This window comes from Syngnathus floridae, chromosome 14 (assembly GCF_059516105.1).
Source record: "Syngnathus floridae isolate MCC-2025c chromosome 14, RoL_Sflo_1.0, whole genome shotgun sequence".
Classification (NCBI taxonomy): Eukaryota; Metazoa; Chordata; class Actinopteri; order Syngnathiformes; family Syngnathidae; genus Syngnathus; species Syngnathus floridae.
In genome coordinates, this window is record NC_142426.1 from 9,104,860 (window position 1) to 9,126,070 (window position 21,211).

General features: G+C 46.8%; 1 protein-coding gene across 2 annotated transcripts; it reads right to left on the minus strand.

The window, feature by feature from the left end:
• Positions 1–39: 39 nt before the first annotated feature.
• Positions 40–20,945, minus strand: atp1a2a (ATPase Na+/K+ transporting subunit alpha 2a). 2 transcript variants are annotated; one of them, XM_088396504.1, is made up of 25 exons: positions 20,809–20,944; positions 18,354–18,410; positions 17,286–17,345; positions 16,455–16,658; positions 14,851–14,964; positions 14,648–14,782; positions 13,917–14,034; positions 13,444–13,712; positions 12,916–13,114; positions 11,791–11,900; positions 10,117–10,251; positions 9,495–9,574; positions 8,863–8,972; positions 8,050–8,225; positions 7,392–7,528; positions 7,151–7,301; positions 6,131–6,299; positions 5,227–5,381; positions 4,209–4,332; positions 2,859–3,004; positions 2,649–2,779; positions 2,344–2,445; positions 2,173–2,264; positions 305–365; positions 40–139 (listed from the first exon to the last, which is right to left on the minus strand). In XM_088396504.1, exons 1-24 carry the CDS (start codon positions 20,818–20,820, stop codon positions 337–339), a joined length of 3,015 nt encoding a protein of 1,004 aa, XP_088252630.1. In that variant the 5' UTR covers positions 20,821–20,944; the 3' UTR covers positions 40–139; positions 305–336. The 2 variants fall into 2 exon arrangements, with proteins under 2 accessions (XP_088252630.1, XP_088252631.1); XM_088396505.1 differs by lacking the exons at positions 40–139; positions 305–365; positions 2,173–2,264; ... (1 more) ...; positions 2,649–2,779; positions 2,859–3,004 and adding an exon at positions 4,038–4,060 and having other exon boundaries at positions 4,164–4,332; positions 20,809–20,945.
• Between the last annotated feature and the right edge of the window lie 266 nt (positions 20,946–21,211).

Consider the following 21,211-nt stretch of genomic DNA (forward strand, 5'->3'; position numbering starts at 1 on the left):
ATTTTTTTGTAATGTATATTTATACTTCCAAAGAATGAGTTTTGTGTGATTTTTTTTATTTGGCAACCAATCTCCAGCCAAGCAGATGATACATTGACGAATCTCGGTGTCCCATTTTTTGGTACAAACACTCAAAAGCCTAAATTCAGTGGCGATTATTAGCATCTGATCATTTCAGGCTAATTATATTTGTCATCTGATGCATGCAAACACTGCTTCAGACAGACAAACTGATCATTTCAGGCTAATTATATTTGTCATCCGTTCCATGCAAATACTGCTTCAGACAGACAAACTCACTCACTCTTGGACTTGGACGCTGACGCCTTGTGAATGCTAATAGTAAGTCTCCTGCTCCACCCAGCCTGCAAGACAAGAAACACAGAGGCGGCAGCGTCAAAACAAAAGCAAAGCAAAAAAAAAAAAAAGAAGAAAGCAAGCCTTCATATCCTCTTTGGCATTCACTGACGGCGCTTTTTGTTTCTGCAAATGAATCGGCTCGTAACTCTCCAGACGCACCGATCAGCCGGCCGTGACACGCGCATTAACAGAGAAGATTAACTGTCACCATCAATTGTTATTGTGACCCGTGCCGTCAACGTCCCGGCAAATTTTGATCCATTGTTCACAGTCTTCGTAACTCTTCATCGGGCGCCGCGTAATTTCCTCTCTCGTTATTTTGCTCCCTGCGCTGTTGACAAGCGTAATCTGTTTCCTGCGGCGGGGCCGGATTAGAACGTAAACACGGCCGGCAGGCAAGCGTTGGTCAACTCATTGCAGGATTTTTTTTTTTTAATTTATCACAAAAACAATCAGATGGCTTCAAAGCCGCCAGCGGTGATCAACGCTTGGTTTGGAATTGATAAGCCAAGTTTTGAATTAGAAAGCCTCAAATAAACCCAAAAAGGCTGACTTCCTGTGTCTTTACATTTTACGAGAGTAAAATGTTAAGATTGCTACTAAAAAAAGCGGCCATTTTACAACAATAAAGCGTCCTCCCAAAACCAGATTTGAGCTGTTTTGAGTGGAGTGCAGTTAGCTATAACTCAACCGGGCCTCGTCAATGATTATTAATGACACGGGACACAAGCTATTTTTGCATTTACTCTCTGAGAAGTACTTGTCAGTAACGACATCAGCCGGCTCGCCCTTTCAGTCTTTTATTTTTATAGCGATGCAAATGGTACAATTTGCATTTTTTTCCCTTTCAACACGGATAGCCGGCATTTTCGTTTTGTATTGATATTGACTCGAATATTGTCACTCCAGAGTTATTATGAGGGCCATATTTTATTCATGAGGAGACCTCAGGCCGCCCCGGCGCCGGGAACTAAGGTGTCTGAGTGCTGAATAATTCTTCACTGAGGTTTCCACAGCATTTGAAATGATTACGGTTTGTCTGGGGCGTTTGATTACAGACAAAACGGCACTCGACGTGCAAACTTGCGAGTTTCAACTTGATAAACGCGCACAAATGAAGTCCACGTTGGGACACTGCGGCGTTGTCATTTGGTGTTCAAAATTTGCTGCTTGAAACCAAAATGAAAGACCAGGTCTAGTCATGATACACTTTGCTATGAAATTTCATGTTATCATCTGTTTTTTTTTTTTTTGAGTATCACAGGACAAAATGTCTAGGGATTGACGGAGCACTAGAAATGAGCCTAAAACTTCCGTTTCAAAACACTACATGTGTTTGGGCACGGATGTTTGAAACTTTTTTGTGGGTCTACTCATGATAGACACAACTAGAAAAGAATATAATCCTCTAAGACAAGGAGCCCTTGAAATGACCCCAAAATGACTGCTCCAAACCAACATGTCAGACTTTTCAGGTTTGGATTTCTAAGATATGCCTACCAAATTTCACATTGTCATGGGAAGGTGGCTTCGGGGGCTGGATTAAAAAAACAAAAGCGAGGCAATTTCAGGAGGGCCTTTCTGATTGCTTGCTAATATCTCTCGATACGCCAGGATGTTTGTTTTGATCAAAATCACAAGGCTGAGCCGGGACGAGAGACGCCGCAAAGTCGCTCTGGCGGGAAAATTGCCACTCACGGCTCTCGACAAGCGAGTCCGACGCAATTTACTCTCGGGCTGCTTTATGAACAAGACAAAGAGGCCGGCCGGGAAAGCGTTTCATCTGGCTCTCTGGCTAATAAGCACACTTACCTCCGGGGTTCCTCCGCAAAATTAATTTACGAACTTCGTCGTAGACAAAGATCAGAAGACTGTACGGGAAGGCGCAGAACCACCAGCCGATCCTGGGGAAGCGAGAGAGGAGGAATTCAAGTCAACAATGACAAGGGCAAAATGGCGCTTGTATTCAAACGGGTGGCCTGCCTGAGCGGGTACATGCGCAGGGCCACGTCCATTCCGGGGCAGTAAGAGAGGAACGCTGCCAGAGCCGTCTCAATGAACAGGCCAAAGATCAAGATCCTATTCCTGTGGACGGATCATCGCAACACAACATCAATGAATCCATTCTGGTCCAACGAGTCTCTGCCGAGGCTTTGATTCCATTCTGTCTCCGCCGAGGCTTTATCTTCGGTCTTGAACTCGACCTGCCTTTTGAATTTGTTTCCAGCCACACACACCTGCGCAAGATTTGTCAGATTTTCCAACCTGAGCCTGAGCTTAGAGCTCACCTCATGCCCTGCTGGAAGAGCGAGTTCCTCCTGGTCTTGCAAATGATGAGGTCAGCCCATTGCACCACCACGATGCTGGAGAAGAAGGCCGTGTGGCACGAGAACTCCACAATCTTCCTCTGCTCGTAGGTCTGAGGAAAGCCGACGGCACTTATTAATGCGGTGGCGTGCGTGCAGGCGTGCTTGCGTTCGTGCTTGAGGGGTCCTCACCCACTGCTGCCCATAAAAGTCCTCCAAGTCGTTGAACATGCGGTCATCCCAGTCGATGCGGATGCCAAGCAGCGACATCGGCGGGAAGCCATTCTCAGCCAAGATGACAAAGTAAGTGAAAAAGCCGGCCAGAGCCTGAATCATACCTGATGACACAAAAAGAGACAGACCTCAAGTTGTGAAGAAATGCAGCCCGCCCAAGAATACTTTTTTTCTGGTCTATGTTGATTTATTTTTATTTTTTAAAAACACAGTTTAGAGGAGAGCAAATTTGTGGCAATGTGGTTGTGCCAGACACAGTCAAAACATCCAAGAATGCTAGCGTGGGATTTTTCAGGTGCGGCCAATGAAGCGAGCCGAGCTTCAGTTCGTCAGCCTCATCAGAGTGTGCAATGATGCATTTTCATGTCATCATTTGGCAGACGCTCTTCAGCAAACTGATTTGAGGGGGAAACCGCCGGCGCCGGAGCCAGCGCCAGCCACTGAGCGAGTGAGCACTAATAGAAATTCTGCTCATTTAAAAAGAAAAAAAAAAAAGTTCCGGCGGCATCGCACTGATGAAAAGCGGGGGGAATAATTGAAATGAGCAAAATGTAATCAACTGATTCCACTTAACCCATTTAGAATCTTCAGAGTATCGAGAATGGAACGTCATCGGTCAGCGTTGCGAGAAAGATGCTACGTCTGACACCTTTTGAGAACATTCTTGCCGCTTTCATCTTTAGTTTGTGTCGTATTTAGCCATTTATGCCAGAGGCCCATTTCTGGGAGTGCTGAAGCTCTCCTAGTAAATCAAAATCCACCGCCTCGTGTAAGAAACGATCGGGTGATCTTCAGACGGCCGGAAGCATCCACAAAAAGCCAATAAGTGCTTTTAATTTCAAGCCAGGCTGTTTAAGAACCTCCCGCAGAGTCCACTCCGGGAGGCCCCGTTCCGTTATCAACCTTCAATGTTTTTACGTCGGCGGCGCTCAAAGAGGCGACAGGATATCGTTGGGCCGTGTCGTTGGCGCCGTGTCGTTGGCACCGTCCGGTGGCGCCCTGCCTTTTTTTGACCCATTTGGAGAGGTTTGTGAAATGTTGCCAGCCTTTTGAGTTTGTCCCCGTGCCGTCGACTGCATTTCAAGCCAGAGTAGACATGAAAGGCAGCCCAGGAGGCCGAGATGAAGTGGGATGCGCTCACATTGGCTACGCTCAATTTGCTGCAACACACAAGATCCATGTCTGCCCTGTTTGATTGTTTGGAATTTGATGGATAGGCAGCGCTGCAGCAACGTCAGGTGGGCACCTTTTCCACACTCTTACACATTCTCTGCTCCATCCACGCCGCAAAGCGTCGCCGGTACGCACCGATCTGGCCGTAGGCCATACTGATGAGTCGCTCGTTGACCAGCTTGTCCGTTTTGGGGTTCCTGGGCTGCCGTTTCATAATGTCGCTCTCCGCTGTCTCGTAGGCCAAAGAGATGGCAGGAACCTGCAGGCGGAGGATTCACACATCTACGACTGCTAGAACATTTCATTGGAAATTTGCATTGCGTGTCATAAAAGCTATCGAGCCGATGTCGTATGTTTGACGGCACCTGCGGTTCGAGCTGTCACCTCCCAAAAAGTGGACGCACGCTGATTTGATGCTCGATTTTTCTTTCTTAAATCCAAGTGTGAGCCATCGTCCGCATTTTGATGAGCATTTTGCCAGGAAACGCTAAGAATAACCACAGAAGGTGTCGCCGACAACACCTCGGATGGGACGCCGCAGAGTTGAACGGCAACATGCTGACAAACTCCTAACAACCTGCCACAACTCGTCTTTTCTTTTTTTCTCACGCGTGCGGAGGAACAACCGCTAAAATGGGAATCGGGGGAATCGTCTCAGCCGCCATTAATGCTTCTGTAAGTTGAACGCCTTTTCTGCCAGAAAATAGAACAAATACTGTCTGTCAGCGGGACGGATTAGTGGCGGGCTCTGCGGCGACCTCCATTAGCGACAACGGGAACAAAACCAGCGCTTGACACTTAGCGTTCACGTTGAAAGCGTTTCGCTGTCGTCATTGCGCTTGTCGTGTTGCCACTCGTCTGCGGGCCGTAAGCCGTCGTCGACAAAAGAGAAGAGACACGCCAAGAAGTGAAAGACTTGACTGGTGTTTGTTAGTTCACGTTTGATTCCGTTCGATACTACAAGCGCAAACGATTCGCGTGTGACAAACCGATCGTAAGTGGCGGTGGAAGCGGAAAGATAACAAGACCCCACGCTTGAATTGAAAAAAGCAAGTCAGCCATATTGTTGCGAAGCGGCCATTTTGACCATTGGCCATGAAAAGAGGGCCCAGCCCGCTCTTCAGGGCTTGCTCTTTTGATGGCCGCCACTCACCATGTCCGTGCCCAAGTCGATGCAGAGGATGGTGACGGTTCCCAGCGGAAGGGGAACGCTGGCGATGATGAAGAGCAGGAAGGGCGAGATCTCAGGGATGTTGCTGGTCAGCGTGTAGGCGATGGATTTCTTCAGGTTGTCGAAGATCAGCCGCCCTGCGGACAGGAAACAAGCGAGGCATCAATGATCCTCATCATCAAGACCGGCTTTTCTTTTTCCCGGGGTTCCGGACTTGAAGTCAATTGAAAACGCGTCTGCCTCCAGCTCCAGGGAGGGACTTTATTAGCCACGGCTGCCGCCGCTTTAGATTAAACACCAGTCTCTGGCGGCCCCCTTCGCCTTTCAGAGCGCTTTGGATTGTTGTTTGCATAAAGTCCCCTCTGTGTGCGCGAGGCCTGATCATAAATATGCAAGCTCGGTGCTCATGCAAGACATCCCCGAGCCATCTGGGATGTTTTTTTATATACCAAGAAGCGTTTCGCGATTGTGACTTGAGGTAAAATAGCGCCGCGTATCCGCTTGCTTGCTACGTTTCCGAGCAAGCGCGTGCTTGAAAGCCTAAAGGGCGACGTTTACAGCCCACGCAAAACGTTGTCGATTGCTGAAACTGGTGTCAAAGGCTCCGCCCACACGTGGCGACGTAGGCTAAAATGCTTTGCGATTTGGCATAGCCCATCTGTGGAGCGCGGAAGGCAAACTTGTTGAAAGTGAGCGCTACGCTGACCAGTTTGGTGAAAATAACTTGGAATTGAGGTCAGGAAGAACGACAACTGTGTGAAGATGCTGATCGTGTCAGGTCCGTGATTACTAGCAATGCTTTAATATCGATGACTGGAGTTACGCCGTTTCGTGATGACGACACTATTGTTATAAATCAAGTCTTTTCCACGAGTGACTGACTCACCCTCCTCCACGCCGGTGACGATGGAGGCAAAGTTGTCATCAAGCAGGATCATGTCGGCCGCCTGCTTGGAAACGTCTGAGCCGGCGATCCCCATGGCGACGCCGATGTCGGCCTTCTTCAGGGCCGGCGAGTCGTTGACGCCATCACCCGTCACGGCCACGATGGCCCCCTGGGTGCCCCCGAATGTGGGAGGGTGGGGGTAGTGTCAAGAAGTGTGAGATAAGTGGCATGATTTAAGCCCCACGCACTTTCCTCTTAATAACGTCTTTTGGAGAGAGTCTCCGGGGAGATTAAACGAGCAATGGAATTGAGTCGTAATCATTCGGCGGGCACAGTGAGAGGAAGTCCGGAGGGAAATTGGAGCTTGACCTCAAGTGTGCTCACCCACAGACGCCACAGGCATAGATTAAAATATAGCGGGTACACACAATTACGTATGCTCAACCGGCTATTCGTCGCTGCCTACTCACACTGAAATAATAGACACACACACACAAACCTGTTTTCGGTGGCAATGGCCAGTTTAGACATTCAAGTGCATTCAAAACAGACTCTCAATCAACACACACACACACGCTAACATTGAGCGGCCACATTGGTATGCAGCCACATGCTTTCCTAAGACGACAACATTCAAGCTCCTTAGCGCACACTCGCGCACGGGCTGATCCTCATGAATATCTTGTGTCCTTCTATGTGGATGCCGACGGAAAGTAGACATATTCCTCATGAATGAACATGGACAGGAACACATACACACATACAAACAGAAACACACAAGAAAAACAAAACATAGGAACAGATGGACGGGACGGGAGCACTTCTAGCACACAAAGGCAAACAGCTCTTCCTTGTGGGACTCTTTACTTATTTAGCCATTTTCAGCAGTAAAAAAGTTCTTCAAGGACACCTAGACATGTGCACAATCACATATTGGGATCTCTCCAACAACAAAAATAGGGAGATAATATGTTCAAGACCCTGAACATAAGACACATTTATATTCCCTCCTTCCCTCACCTGTCTTTGGCATCCCTCCACGATGATGAGCTTCTGCTGCGGCGAAGTGCGGGCAAACACAATCTCGGTGTGGTTCTTCAGTAGGTCGTCCAGGTACTCGGAGCTCATGTGCTTCAGGTCCGAACCGTGGATCACGCAGGCCTTGGCGTCCCTGTGTGGCAGAGAGGGCTGCGATCGTCCTCATCTTGCACGCCGTTGCAAAATCCAGGCAAATGCCGAAAAAAAGTTGAAACCGAGGTACCTGGGGTTGACCTGGCTGAGTGGGATGTCGAGGCGCTCGGCGATGTCCTCCGCCGTCTCGTTGCCCTCGGAGATGATGCCCACCCCCTTGGCGATGGCCTTGGCCGTGATGGGGTGGTCGCCGGTGACCATGATCACCTGAGCGCACGGCATCGTCCCAGCATCATTCCACGTACGATACCGCGGGGCCCATCACAAGAACGTTAGTGCTTTGGTGAAAAACGTGTGGCCGAAGCTGTGCTGTGATAACGCCATACTCCCCAAACTAGAACACACACGCGTATATTGAAATTTCGGGAGTATGAGCGCGTCCTCCAGAATCAGCCGTCATTGGTTCTCACAAATATCCGTCAGTCAGGGTGAGGCCTCTGACATGTAGCAGAATGTTTGCAGACCAAACGCAGTGACACGCTTCACTTTCATTTGTGCCAACTTCCCAGAAAGCCTCCAACCTGGGCGGCAAATCTTCTACGATTGAGCTTTAAATGCAACACGCGTCGTCCGCCCGCATCTTTATTTGCACGCCGCCCTACAAACACGTCTATATGGATATGATATGTAGATAGATGACACAGCCGGAAGTTTCCGAGGAGCGCTTCTCATCAGTATTTAAATGACGCGGCGGGAAACAGCTTTCGTCTCTAGACAAAAACAATTACCTTGATGCCAGCCGAGCGGCATTTACCCACGGCGTCGGGCACGGCGGCGCGCGGCGGATCAATCATGGAGATGAGGCCCAGGAAGCAGAGCTTCTCGGTGGGGAAGTTCACCTCGTCGCAGTCGAAGGCGAACCCTCGGGGGAACTGAGACGCCGGCAGGTTCTGGTGGCAGAAGCCTGCAAAAAAAAAAATCACACAAGACAGTTGAATAGCGAAAACTAAAATTAATTTAAAAAAAAACACGTTTTAAAGATAATGGATGGATGGATGTTGCCCATTTAATTAAATTAAATATGTGTCTATATATATATATATATATATGTGTGTGTGTGTGTGTTGTTTTTTTCTCATTATATAATTATCAAATAATACTTGTGTGCCTACAACGCCATTTTAAAAAGGGTCCGATACCCCCAAAATTGTACTCAAGAAATATTGAGCGAGTGAAAGCTTTGAGGCTTTGGGATTGATTGCGATATTTTGCATCCAAAGTGTGACTTCTTGCGCTACTAATCAACGGCGGCGTCCGTCCGCCGTAGCCTTGAAGTCTTCATATAATAGATTTACGTTGCAGTTGAGGAACGTCTGCGGCCGCTGTAAACGCGTCGCCAACATTTTGTGTCTCCTCAGCGTTCGGGTGGGTCCAGGCGGCGAGCCTTCTCATTTGGATAAAGTGCAGCGATAAACACGGCGCGCTTCTTACGAGGGACATTTGGCTCTTAGCCGAGGAGAAGATAAAAGATAATGGACGCCCTCCCGCCCCCCCCGACGCTATCTATCTCCTCCCCGGCGGGTAACAAAAACACGACCCACCGAGCACTCGCTCCCCGAGCCCGCCCAGGTCCATGTAGGCGTTCTGGAAGGCATCTCGCCAGTTGTCGTCCATGGGCTGCTCCTGGCCGTGGAGCATGATGGTGCTGCACCTGCGGGAAAATTAAGAACCCATTTACTAATGAGACAGTGAAATATAGACTGTCAGCAAATCTGGAGTTTTGCTGGCTGCTTTTTGGCCGCTTAAGTCAATTCCGAGCGTGTTTCTAAATTCAGGATACGTATTTGAAGGTGTAGACAATTATGTATTGAAGAAATTTGTATTTCTGTCTTTTCCACAACCTAAAAGAAATTGTCAAATTACAAAAACCGATTCAAATCAGTCAATTGGATTTGTGATTGAAGAAAAATTTTTAAAAATTGGCCAGCCATACAAGCAAAGATTCATATCCAAATGCTTATTAGTATATACGGTGAGTAGTTTGACTGTGTTTGACTCTCATGTCAGAAGTTGATGGTCAGGCATGGTCGGGCCAGGCAGGTAGTCTGCTGGCGGTAAGCGCTTGCCCTCACCGACCGTTTGCGAGACCAAACACAGGTCAGCTTTGCAGTCTTTTTGCGCACCGGTACGTGTCGAGGCCAGTCTGCCATTGATCCATTATTGATGCACCAACCTGTCCAGGATTCTCTCCGGCGCTCCCTTCATGACCAGAATATGACCGGAAGGATTGTCCTCTGCTTTATGGATGGAGAGCTTTAAGAGAGGAGAGAGACGGAGGGGTGGGGGCGGGGCGGGGAGCAGCAAGATCCAGTTAGAGGGCATCAATAAATCACCGTTGTCCTCCTGCGGTGCTGCGGCATGCGACAGAATGAAATAAACATCAATCAAATGAATGATTTAAATGTTAAATATTTACTTTGACACGCATTTTACTTGAAGCACCCCCACCCCAGCCCCCGCCGGGAGGGAAAGAGCACCATGAAATAATGACGTCCATTAAAGTTAATCAAAGCGAGTGGGCGGGACCTCGCGGCTGATCTGCTTAGATCGATTACTTAGGCCTGGAGCGTCTCTTAGTGTTTTACGATTACACCAACACTCGAGAGGAAGAGTTCCTCTTTGCGCTTGCTGGAGCAGTTTTTAAAACTCTAACATCATACCTTTCTCTTTTTTTCTTGTTGTCGTCAGGTATTTTTTAACCAGGGTAATAATAATTGGAAGGGGCATTCTTAATTGTATTTTTTTAAAATTCAAAACAATTTTTTTTTCATCTGTTCATTTTTGCCGCAAAATACCTGGTACTTGTTGGTGGAGTTGAAGGGGATCTCGGCCACTTTGGCGTTGAGGCTTCGCATCTTCGGAACGCTGCCGCAACACAGCTCGATGCACTTAAGCAGCGCCGACTCGGATGCGTCTCCCGTCGTCTCCCGCTGCAGGAAACACAGAAGCGCACGTTAGCGATTCAGCTAGAAAAGAGGCTTGTCTTTGCCACGGTGCAGCGGAAGCTTTTGCCTGCGGGTGTTCTTTAATTGATTAAAGTTGCACCCCAGAGAGTATTGTTCACTCACATTATGCCGCTCATTAATAATGCAAAGTAGAGCTGAGCGAGCCACATCTGCATCACCCAGAATTGTAGCCTTATTGTCCTTGCACTTTTCCGACAATGGTAACATGAATCGAGAATGACATTTTCGACAATAATCATAATGTACAAAAAAGAAATAGATAAATTATAAAATCAAGCATGGTAGCAAACAATGCTAGCAGCTAGCATGCTGCAGTTATGGTAGGCCCATCCTGGGATTCACTGTTTGGAATGGGAATTCATCAAACACTAACATGCTACCAGTTAGCATGCAACTTATCAAGATAGCAACCTGAGTATAGAAAAGCCTGTGGCACCATTGATTGAAGGGTAATCTATTCTAATTGGGAATTACTCAAATGCTAAAAAGCTAAATGTGGAATGCTAACATTGCAAGAAAGTGCTACAGCAATTTAATGAGGATTTTACCATCCGCATTTTAGTTGAAAATATGTGGCAAAATGTGTGTTTAGTGTGACAAAAGGTGGGAGGTACGTTTTGAGAACCCTAAAACTTTGAATGATATAACTCTTGGGACTTTTTACGAGGCACAAATATTTTCACAGTACCGATTTTTTGTTTGCATATTTGTGTATTGAAAAATGTGTTGCTTTTTTTGCAAAAAGTGGCCAATTCAATGCAAAAAAACAAATACCCTTGGACCCTTGATAATGTGACCAGATGAGGGAACAGAGCAGGAACACTCTAGGGGTCGTCCATTTCCTGAACTCTGCAACATGACTAATTGTAATTCATACATGGTCCGCATAGCCAATTATGTAAAGGTACTTATAAAATGTAATGACATGTTATTGAGGAGGCTGTTTTTTTACAGCCTTATGTCAATCAATTAAAGTCCACTCTGGCAGCAGCTCCATTAAAGTGCTATTTAGATCCTAATAATAGAGTTCTGTGAACGCTCGTCTGCTCCCTGCTGACACTCTGCATTAGAGTGTGAAAGTACTGAAGCTTTTTATGCACTTTTAATTGGCTGCAGAGACCTGTGGAGCTCTGAGAGATTCATGAGCGGGGGGAAAAAGTTCTACGCAAAGCAATTTTAGTAGAAGGCTGAGATGACGACTTTGCGTTGCCGTTTTAACTTTGGCACTGAGCAAAAAGGCAAAGGATAGCATGCTAACAGACAGTATACTAATAGCTAGGGTCAGTGTGGACAAGTGCTAAGAGTATCCCGCTCTAGCGGTGCAAGGTTTAACATTTGTGCTTATTTGCGTATGTTACAAATCAAACCAGACATCAAATGAGAATGGATCAAATGACACACAAATAGGACCGTGTTCCACCTTAAATATTCCTACAGAAACTACAAGTGCAAGCGTTACTCGTGAATGGAAACTTTTGTCGTGTGCGTTGAGAGTTTGCGCACCTTCAGGATGGGGACTTCCTCCTGTCCCGCTCTGAAGTCGGCCCGGTTACACAGGGCAGCCACGCGGGATAATGCCGCCCACGTCGCAGAACTCTTGTCAAAACACGAACCTGCAAGTAGAGCGGCGATGGGAGCAGTGTGAAACTCTGTTGTTGTTGTGATGATGGAGTCATGCAATATGTATGCTAGCAGCTAGCTGCCACATCCCACACAATAACACAGAAGGACTGCAGGTCAGTAACAAGAACTTTTTTTTCAATTTAAATCTATATCCATTCTAACATTTGTATGATGATTTCTCTGAAGCAATCTCTGTGAAAATGACCTTCACTTCAGCGTGGGTACCCTCTGCATTCATTTTTCACTTCACGGCACCAGTGCTGAATTCAGAGGCAGAATTTTTGCAAAGACAGATGGATTGACAAGTGTGCCGCTGCTTTCATATCAATGAGTCACCCTCCTTTTTACATGAAATTAAATATGGCTACTCTTTTGAATCAGAATTGATCAAATACTGTCTTGCTAACAAGATGAACTCGCTACAAACATTAATCATGGCTTTGAGTAAGATAGCTACTACCTGTAGGCCTACTTCGAAGGCGACTTGATCAAATGCTAACATGCTAACTGTTGGTGGGTCAACAAACAAAATAGCAGGTTACTTTGCCTCTAAAGTAAGGACAATAGTTTGTATATGCGCCTCCCAATTTTTAAGGGACTTGTCATTCCTCCAGTTTGTTAAGTGTGCAGTTAGAGTACATCTCGTTGCTTTCATTGGGTGTTAAGGACCCGATATTTGTGAACCTGATTTTACGTCATCAAATAAGATTCAAAAGACCAGATGCTAACAGGTATCAAAAACCTTGACAATTGAGCAAAATACTAACCAAGTTAGTGTGTGGCTCTCACCAGGTTAGCCAGCTTATTGTTATGCTTCAAACACCCAATGTTACTCAAGGACCGCTGGGAAGGCGGCGTACACCAAGCACCCCCCCTCTGCTGCTGCTGCAGTTCAATTAATCGACACGACGGCGTGCACTGCAGCAGCCCAGCTCGCTCTGTGAGTGAACGCTGAACAGATGAATTTCGGCAGGTGGTTTCGCACTCCTCCCCCCTCCTACCCACCGCTCTGGTCCTCGGTGGTGTCGGCCTCGTGGATCTGGTTGTCGAACCACATGTGCGCGACGGTCATGCGGTTCTGCGTCAGCGTGCCCGTCTTGTCCGAGCAGATGGTGGAGGTGGAGCCCAGCGTCTCCACGGCCTCCAGGTTCTTCACCAGGCAGTTCTTCTTGGCCATGCGCTTGGCCGTCAGGGTGAGGCACACCTGGGAGGAGAAAGAGCGGGATGAAAGCGAAAGATGATGAAGAGGAGCGATGGAGCAAGATGTGTTTGAGGGCCATCTGGGACATAAATACTGGATATGACCGGCGCACACGTTCGACATGCCGGCGTGATGCATCAAAGCGCATTCGCGCGAGTCATTGAAATTCACCGGGGCTGGCTGCCGCACGCCATCACATAATTGTGTGTTTGGACTTGGTGAAGCAGCATGTGGCTCATTTGCATACACTGCGACTCTATGAGGCGACGAATGAAGAAACCCCCGCAATTCAGACAAATCCATTTTTCTCTTCAGGTACATCATGTACTCACGGTGACGGTGGCCAAAAGACCTTCGGGCACGTTGGCCACGATGATGCCGATGAGGAAGATGACTGCCTCTAGCCAGGTGTAGCCCAGGATGAAGGAAAGGACGAAGAAGCTGACTCCCAGGAAGACGGCCACGCCCGTGATGATGTGGATGAAGTGCTCGATCTCGATGTTGATGGGCGTGCGCCGCACCTCTAGCTCCGACGCCAGCGTGGCGATGCGGCCCATCACCGTGCGGTCCCCGGTGGCGATCGCCACACCACGGGCTGTGCCTGGGGCAAGGGATCGACCCGTCACAGCGGTTCCAGAGGGCACCGCCCAGATGATCTTTCTAACAACCGAAACATTTGAGTCCCTCCTGCTAAATGTCTAATCTGGGTCTAGATATGGAAAAAGAAGCCCCGCTGCCCGATAAAGTCAAAGCAAAGTGTAGCTAGTGAGAGCAAGCCTGCCCGCTCCAGATGTGGCCTACTGACCCTCCACGCAGTTGGTGGAGAAGAAACAGATGTTGCGGGTCTCCAGAGGGTTGTCCTGCGTGAAGTCGGGAGAGCGAGTCTGGGGCTCCGACTCGCCGGTCAGAGACGAGTTGTCCACCTTTGGAAGGAGACACGGTGACATATGGTAACGCACTTGTCAGGTCAAAAAAAACAAAAGCTGTAATCTGTCATCATTTAAGGTTGACAAGCGTGTCAGGACGACTAATTCGTTTGTTCTATAAAAATAAAAAATGGCATCAAATAACTCAGCAGTAATGATGATAATGAGGTTGTTTACAAATAGTTTTGTTGATAAAATGTGACAAGTATTAAAGAGAAAGTCACACAACAATAAATTGCGACATGCAGCAAAGCTACAGAAAGAAAGATGTATCGTTTGGTTTTGTGACGCAAATTTTATAGATTTGTTTTTTTGTGAGGTTGTTCATCATATTTTCGTGTTGATTATAGTAAATGAACTTATTGAATGCACTTGTTTTCAGACGGATGCCTCTACGAGTATTCACTCCTTGAGTATTCACCGCCGATACCTAGAGTACTTTGGATCCATAAAATTTCATTGAACACAATGACAACAAAAAGCAGCCTTTCTGAAAGATGGTGATTCAGTATAGCGCCAACTACTGTAGAGGAGGACCTAGTTTTATTTTTTTTTTTTTTGCCTTAAGTATTTTGTCGCCGTCAAATCCCAGTCCGCTCGGCGCCCTCACCTTACATCCGCTGGCGGAGACGACTCGCAGGTCGGCCGGGATGCGATCACCGCCTTTGACCTCCACCAGATCTCCCTGCACCACCAGCTCGGCGTCAATCTGCATCTTTTGCCCCTCACGGATCACCACGGCTTGCTGCGGCCAAAGACACACGAGTCGGGCGAGGCGGCTTTCTCTGAATGGAGGAACTTGGCGCCGCTCACCTGAGGCACCATCTTCTTGAAGGAGTCCATGATCTGTGAGCTCTTGGCCTCTTGGTAGTACGAGAAACAGCCAGTGATGATGACCACGGCGGCCAGCACCACGCCCAGGTACAGCTGCAAACAGTAGACATGGATACGGCATTGTTCTCGTCGCTCGTTTTATAGAACGGGTCTGTCTCGTGCAGGGCGCCGTGCCCCTGCAAAACTTTGATAGCGTGTCGATTGTTTTTTTTTTCACTGCCTTGAAAGCTTGCAGCGGTGACATGACGACCAACATGACCCACATGCAGGAAAATGTTCAATCTTGACCACTCTGTGTTTTTTTGAGGGACTGCCAACGCTTGCTTCAATCTAGACTTTGATGAAAAAAGATTTTCAAGCAAGTGAGTCCTCATGTTCTATTCCAGTCCATTTGGACGACGTAGTCCGAGAAGAGACACGCTGGCCAGGCGCCGATTCTTTTTCATGAAGCCTCTCATATTTTCAGCGAGCATCTTTGGCAGCCAGCTGCTGCCTTCATGAAGCCAGCGTCCCGGAACATCAAATCCCTCTTGAAATTTTTGCCTCAGCCTTTCGTTTTTTCTTTTTCGCACGTTTATCCAACAGCAACGACACACTCGGCGGGCGTGTACAAATCCACCGGAGCGGGAAAGACATTTGTTACCTCGCAAAATGCCTCGTGGCTTTGGCTTCCCGCCGACACTTCTGCCGAATGTCTCTTTTACTTCGCCGCACTCACGAGGGAGCATTTGATAAAAGTTGGAAACGTCAAACATTCCACGAGGAAAAGAGTGAATCAGTGTACCGCAACTTCCAAGACAAATTTGCCCTATAAATTGGAATAAAAATTGTTTTTACTGACGCCATCAGGGCGCAACTTTGTGTCCGACTCTCCAGCATAATATTTGCTTTGCGTATTTAGACACTCAACCTGTGAAGACATTTCTCAGTGTCCGTCATTGGCGTGTTTATGGCTCACATGTCTTGTTAGCGCTAATTGGCGCTAAGAGCTAGCGCGGCTGTTCATGGACGGTGCATTATGCATGCGCGGAAAGTGACAGAGCTGCCGGCTTTGAAGCGTGCGGCGGAACACGAGTCGCCCGCACAACGTGGTGAGATGGCAATCGTAAGGGGGAGATTAATGTTATCGCCGCCGCGCACGCCAGCCCCCGATCCGCCTCGCCTCGCCCCCCCGTGCGACGCCCTCCATTACGCAACGCCTCTAAATGCTGAATAATGATTGCGTAATGGCCGGCCGGCGGCCATAAAAGGCACAAAGGATGACTGCTCGGCTCCATTTGCTGGCGTATTTAAGCGGGCTAATGCGGCCATGTAAGGGACGCTTGTCTTCCATTCTTCTGTTACCGATGCTCCATTATAACTCGGATGCGTTTTCAGAGGCCTTTCTGTTTACAGGACCACCAACGAGCAAAAAACCCCACCTCAGATGATGGTGTTCATCCTTGACCTAATGAACCACGCTCCTCCTCCGAACGAGTGTAAAGCGAGAATTTGTTTTCCTGGTTCAAAAGGTTTGGTACCGGACAGCGTCGGATGGTTGTGAGGTGCACGCGGCGTGGATGCGGCACAGGCGGGGCCCTCACGTTGTCGTTGGGCGGCTCATCCTCGGTGGCCACCTGAATGCTGTAGGCCAGGAAGCAGAGGATGGCGCCGATCCACAGCAAAATGGAAAAGCCGCCGAAGAGTTGGCGGCAGAACTTGATCCACTCGGGCGTGGTCGGCGGTGGCGTCAGGGCGTTTGGCCCGTCCCTGGCCAGAACCTCAGCCGCCTTGGCGTTGGTGAGGCCCTGCGGGAGTCAAGAGGACCAAGAAAACTGTGGGTTTGTGGCGGCGGCAAAGGCAGTGAGCATCTGGACGTGACTTACGGCATTTTGTATCTTTTAGAGCATTCAACAAACGGCGCCTGTGGCTCTCCTTGCATCAAAGTGCCTTTAGTTGCTCCATTTTTTGGAGCATTTTCAAATTCATTTAAAGACAGTATAACCGCCAGGTATTCATACATCAATACTTCCCCCCACTGTTCTGTTGCGTGCTCGTGCCTTGCCCATTTGCCAGCCTCCCCCCGCCCGCACTGTAAAACTGCCACATGTAACTTTATTGAACATTTTGTCCTAATTTTGACACCCGATAAAAATCAGGCGCAAGATGGAGCTTTGCCTTGTTCACACTGTGTGTGCGTGCGTGTGGGCATGTGTCATACTTTGATTTGCACACGATCCTTGTGAGATCTCATCGACCGCTTGGCTTGCGGTTTGGTGTGTCAACACATCAATTGGCTGTCTGGAACATTGCCACCATTTTTTTAACGACATTCTCAGCCGCAGAAAAAAAAAAAAAAACTGTGGGTGATTGAGGGGTAACGCGACCAAGGTGAGCAAGGACACTCGACATACTGTACGTCTTTGTGTACGTACCGTGGCAGGGTCCAGTCCATATCGCTTGCACAGCTCATCCACTGAGATTTTGTGGTCATCCTGCAAAAAAAAAAAAAAAGCCCAATGCTTTTAGCAGCGGTGTACATACAGCCCGGCGGTACCGTGAAAGTCAGTGAATAATTTAAAATACCATTTAATAATCAAACGTTCCATTAAATAACTAAAAAAAACATTACATTAAAAAATCCTTCCATAATTAATCACTGACTAATAATTAATAAGGTCAAAGAAAGTAGCAGGTTGCAGAAATGAAAACAATATTTCAAAGTTGAAATGTATTAATGAGTCACTTTCATTAATGGCTTCATTGATTTAGTTGTATTTAGTAGTCTATTTTATTTAGCTATTTTGTTATTCAATTATTAAACACATCATGCCATAAGTCAACAGCACTTTCGGAATTTGCCCTTTTTTTTTTTTTGCACGTAATTCACAAAGTCACTGAAGCATTCCTAAGGTCTGCTGTACTGAACACGGCGAGCAAAAATCACGCTGACAGAGAGCCAGCGAGGATGAGGGCGGGCTGACGAAAGCTGAGTGCAACACTTGTCAGGATCTTCTGCGCCAAAAAGCTCCGTCTGACAAGTGGCGCTTCATAAGATGACCGACGGCGAAGAAGTGAGGCCGCATTTCACGCTGGTGTTTCTGACACAGGCGTAGAGTCGCCCCACGCTGCTGGTAGCCCACAAATTATTCAGCGTCAGAGTATGAAGCAGCCCCAGCAAGAAGGCACTTGCTTGTGTGTGGCGGCCATTGGGAGTCGGTCATCTGATATACGACTAAAAATGCTAATCCCACGACAGCGGATTCAGCACCTTTCGTCCAAGCATTACTTTTGTTAGCCCAGACACTTCACTGTTTTGTGGCTATTTTACACAAACCAATAAAAAAAAAAATTAAAAAGTGTAGTATGTCTGCATATGCCGCCCACAGCCACAAGGGGATTTTCATCAATGTTATTTACCATTTTATAGATCGCTACGTTTTGCATTCCATACAACTCAAACACCAAATGCTAATGCTATTGATGAATGTCAAGAAGCTTACCAAAGCCACCTCCTTCTTCAGCTCATCTAAATCCCGGTTCTTCTTCTTTGTGCCACACTGCAGAGACCAAGATGACATCATCAGTCCAGTAAAAAGGTTGTACTTTGTCTTTATTCAAAATAATATGAACCTATGGCTATTTTTTACCAAATATTTTTTGTCCAATATGTCATATACAGTGTTAAGATTTGATCAAATCACAGCATGTTTTAAATAATCTTTCACAACCCTGAACACCTAAACAAGTTCTAAAATTAAATGTCATTATTTTTTGCAGATTAATTGTAATTTTTTTTAAATTAAGTGTACATTTTGTTTCTTTTATGCGGATTTCCTGGATTTAAAGAATAGATTAGTTCGGTTCTACGTTTGCATCTTGTGCGCATTCACACTTTGCGCGTGAAAGAGCGCCTGCGGCGCATGCTAATCATCTCGTCACCAGGGGAAGGCGGAAGTCACCTGCCGCTGTCAGTCTCTGCAAGCGCATGGCACCCGCACACCCACCCCAAAACAGGCACGGAGGGAAAAGTAATCAAACGGAGCCAAAGCGGCAGCGAAGAGCCCGAAATGGTGTCTGGCAGAGCAATTCTTCGACAAGATTACCCCCTCCTGTCCTGCCATAAAGCTAAATGGAATGGGGCCCGACGGCAACCGATAAAAACACAATTGCGTCATTATGCAAATAAAAATCAAACTGGGAAGGATATTTGCTCATCTCATCCTGAGATGCTAAGTGTGTCGGAAATAAAGTTAGAGCAAAGCAATCGGGAGCTTTTTTTGGGGGGCTAATTTACTTTCCGGGAAAGAGCCCCCTTTTTTGGGGGGGAAAAGGCAGCTTCACTTGGCCACTTGAAATTTGGTGGCTAGTTCTATCATGGAAGCAGCCACTTTGAGTTCATGCTCTTCTCGTCTGTAATAAAGCAGCCATCTGATGTGAGCGCAGATGCTGGATGAAGACTTTTGTTTTATTCACGTCATACATTCCAAATGAGGCCACGGTCTTGTGGAATTTCCCAGATCCAAGACAAATAAAGGCTTATTCAAGTCTTATCTTCCTTTCTGAAACAAGCAGCTCAGAAAGTGCACAAGGGAAATCATTGAAAATGTTCAGGCTCCGCCTCCAGCAATCACTGCCGCAGATGTTTTGTATCCGTTTCATCCTTTTTTTTTCCTTATATTTTGGGCGCAATTTTTGCAATGAAAGATTTAACCCAATCAGAGCACAATTTAATAAGACTCACAACCTGTACAAAAAGTTTCAACACAATTACACTAAATGGGTTCATCATCATCATTTTGGGACTTTTTATCAGCAAATATTTATAGATTTTCCATTGAATATTAGTGAGTTGTGTTAATAGTCTACTGTGACTGTTCGTAGCTACGAAGTAAACTAATGCTAGCGCTAGCCAGAAGCTAATGAATGCGTTTAACACATTATTGTGTTCCCCCCAAAAAATACAGCACCTTCGATGCAATTCATCTGATAAAACTACACAAAATACATCCACAAGAAGTGAAAAGAGTAAAGTAATGCTATGAAAACGAGTGTACAGACACACAATATCATTATTTTTGTGTCATCTCAAGCTTACCGCTTTACTGTGTCTGTCGTTTCCATAGATTGAAGTAACTGAACCATCAACGAAACAAAGTCTTTCGGGCGAGTCCTTCTCTATACTGACAAAATGATTTCTGGAACATTCATCCTTGAACAAGCAGGATGTGGAAATACTGCTTGAAAAATGAAATTTGACCAGGCATTTCTTTAAAGTTCTGTTACTGGGGGACGGTGCAATGAGTTGTGTGGATTGGTGTGTCCAACAACGGAATATTTTGATCTCTCCACTTCAGCATCCTTGAGCTGTTTCGGCCACCAAAGTCTCCGAGTAACAAAGATGGCGGATTCGCGAAATCGTTTGGCCACACCCATTACCTTGTTTGTAGTCCCTCCCCAACGGATGTGATGTAATAGATAAAATCACGTAATAGAAAACAGAGAAAACTGAACGGAGTAAAAAATAGCCCCCAAACAGATCATAAAAATATCTCTGCAGCATCTGGAGGGATAGATTACACTTTTCTACAATCTTGGAGACTCCAAGTATATAATTAAATGAATATAAAAGCAAAAAAAAGAGGATTTTCTACCATACGTCTTCTAGTTGAAACATGAACAAAGTCAAAAACTAAATGATTTGAATTGATGAGCTATTTTTTTCTATGTGCACTGATGTTTGTGAATGAAAAGTTTGAGTGGCCTCTTCAGTCAAGTCTTGTTTTATTGCAAGAAATATTTTCAAGCCAAAAGTGTTTAGTCGAGGCGAAATAACAGCAGCAGCAGCTCACATTTTGGACCCAAATGTGGTCAGCATGTGTTACCAATTTGACAGCTGACTCGTATTGTTTTCAAATATCTTCACAAACGAATGAGGGAGGAAAAAAAGAAACTTACCCCTTTCCCCATGTTGGACGTCCACAAGCCGCCAGCTTCAAAAGTAAAGGGCAGCAGTTGACCAGCGCCACCCCAAACACTCGTGGCTTTTTAGGGGGGCCTGACAGCATATCCTGCTCTCCCCTTCCCACCCACAGGGGTAACCCGAGCTAGTCAAGCCCCCAGTCCCCCTACCACCGCCCCTATGAAGGCGAAACGGTCGGTCTGTGACCCCCTTCACCTCACCCCACCCGACCTGCTTACAACACGAAAGAGGTGCTGAAGAGGGCTGATTAAAAAAATGAAAACCTAACCTAATTTAAAAACAGGCTGTGGTTTTGTAGGTCGCAAAGCGGATACGTTTGGTTACTGCAAGGTAAAAAAAATTCAAATTCAGGTGGGCGGGTTCATCTGCTATTAGCGT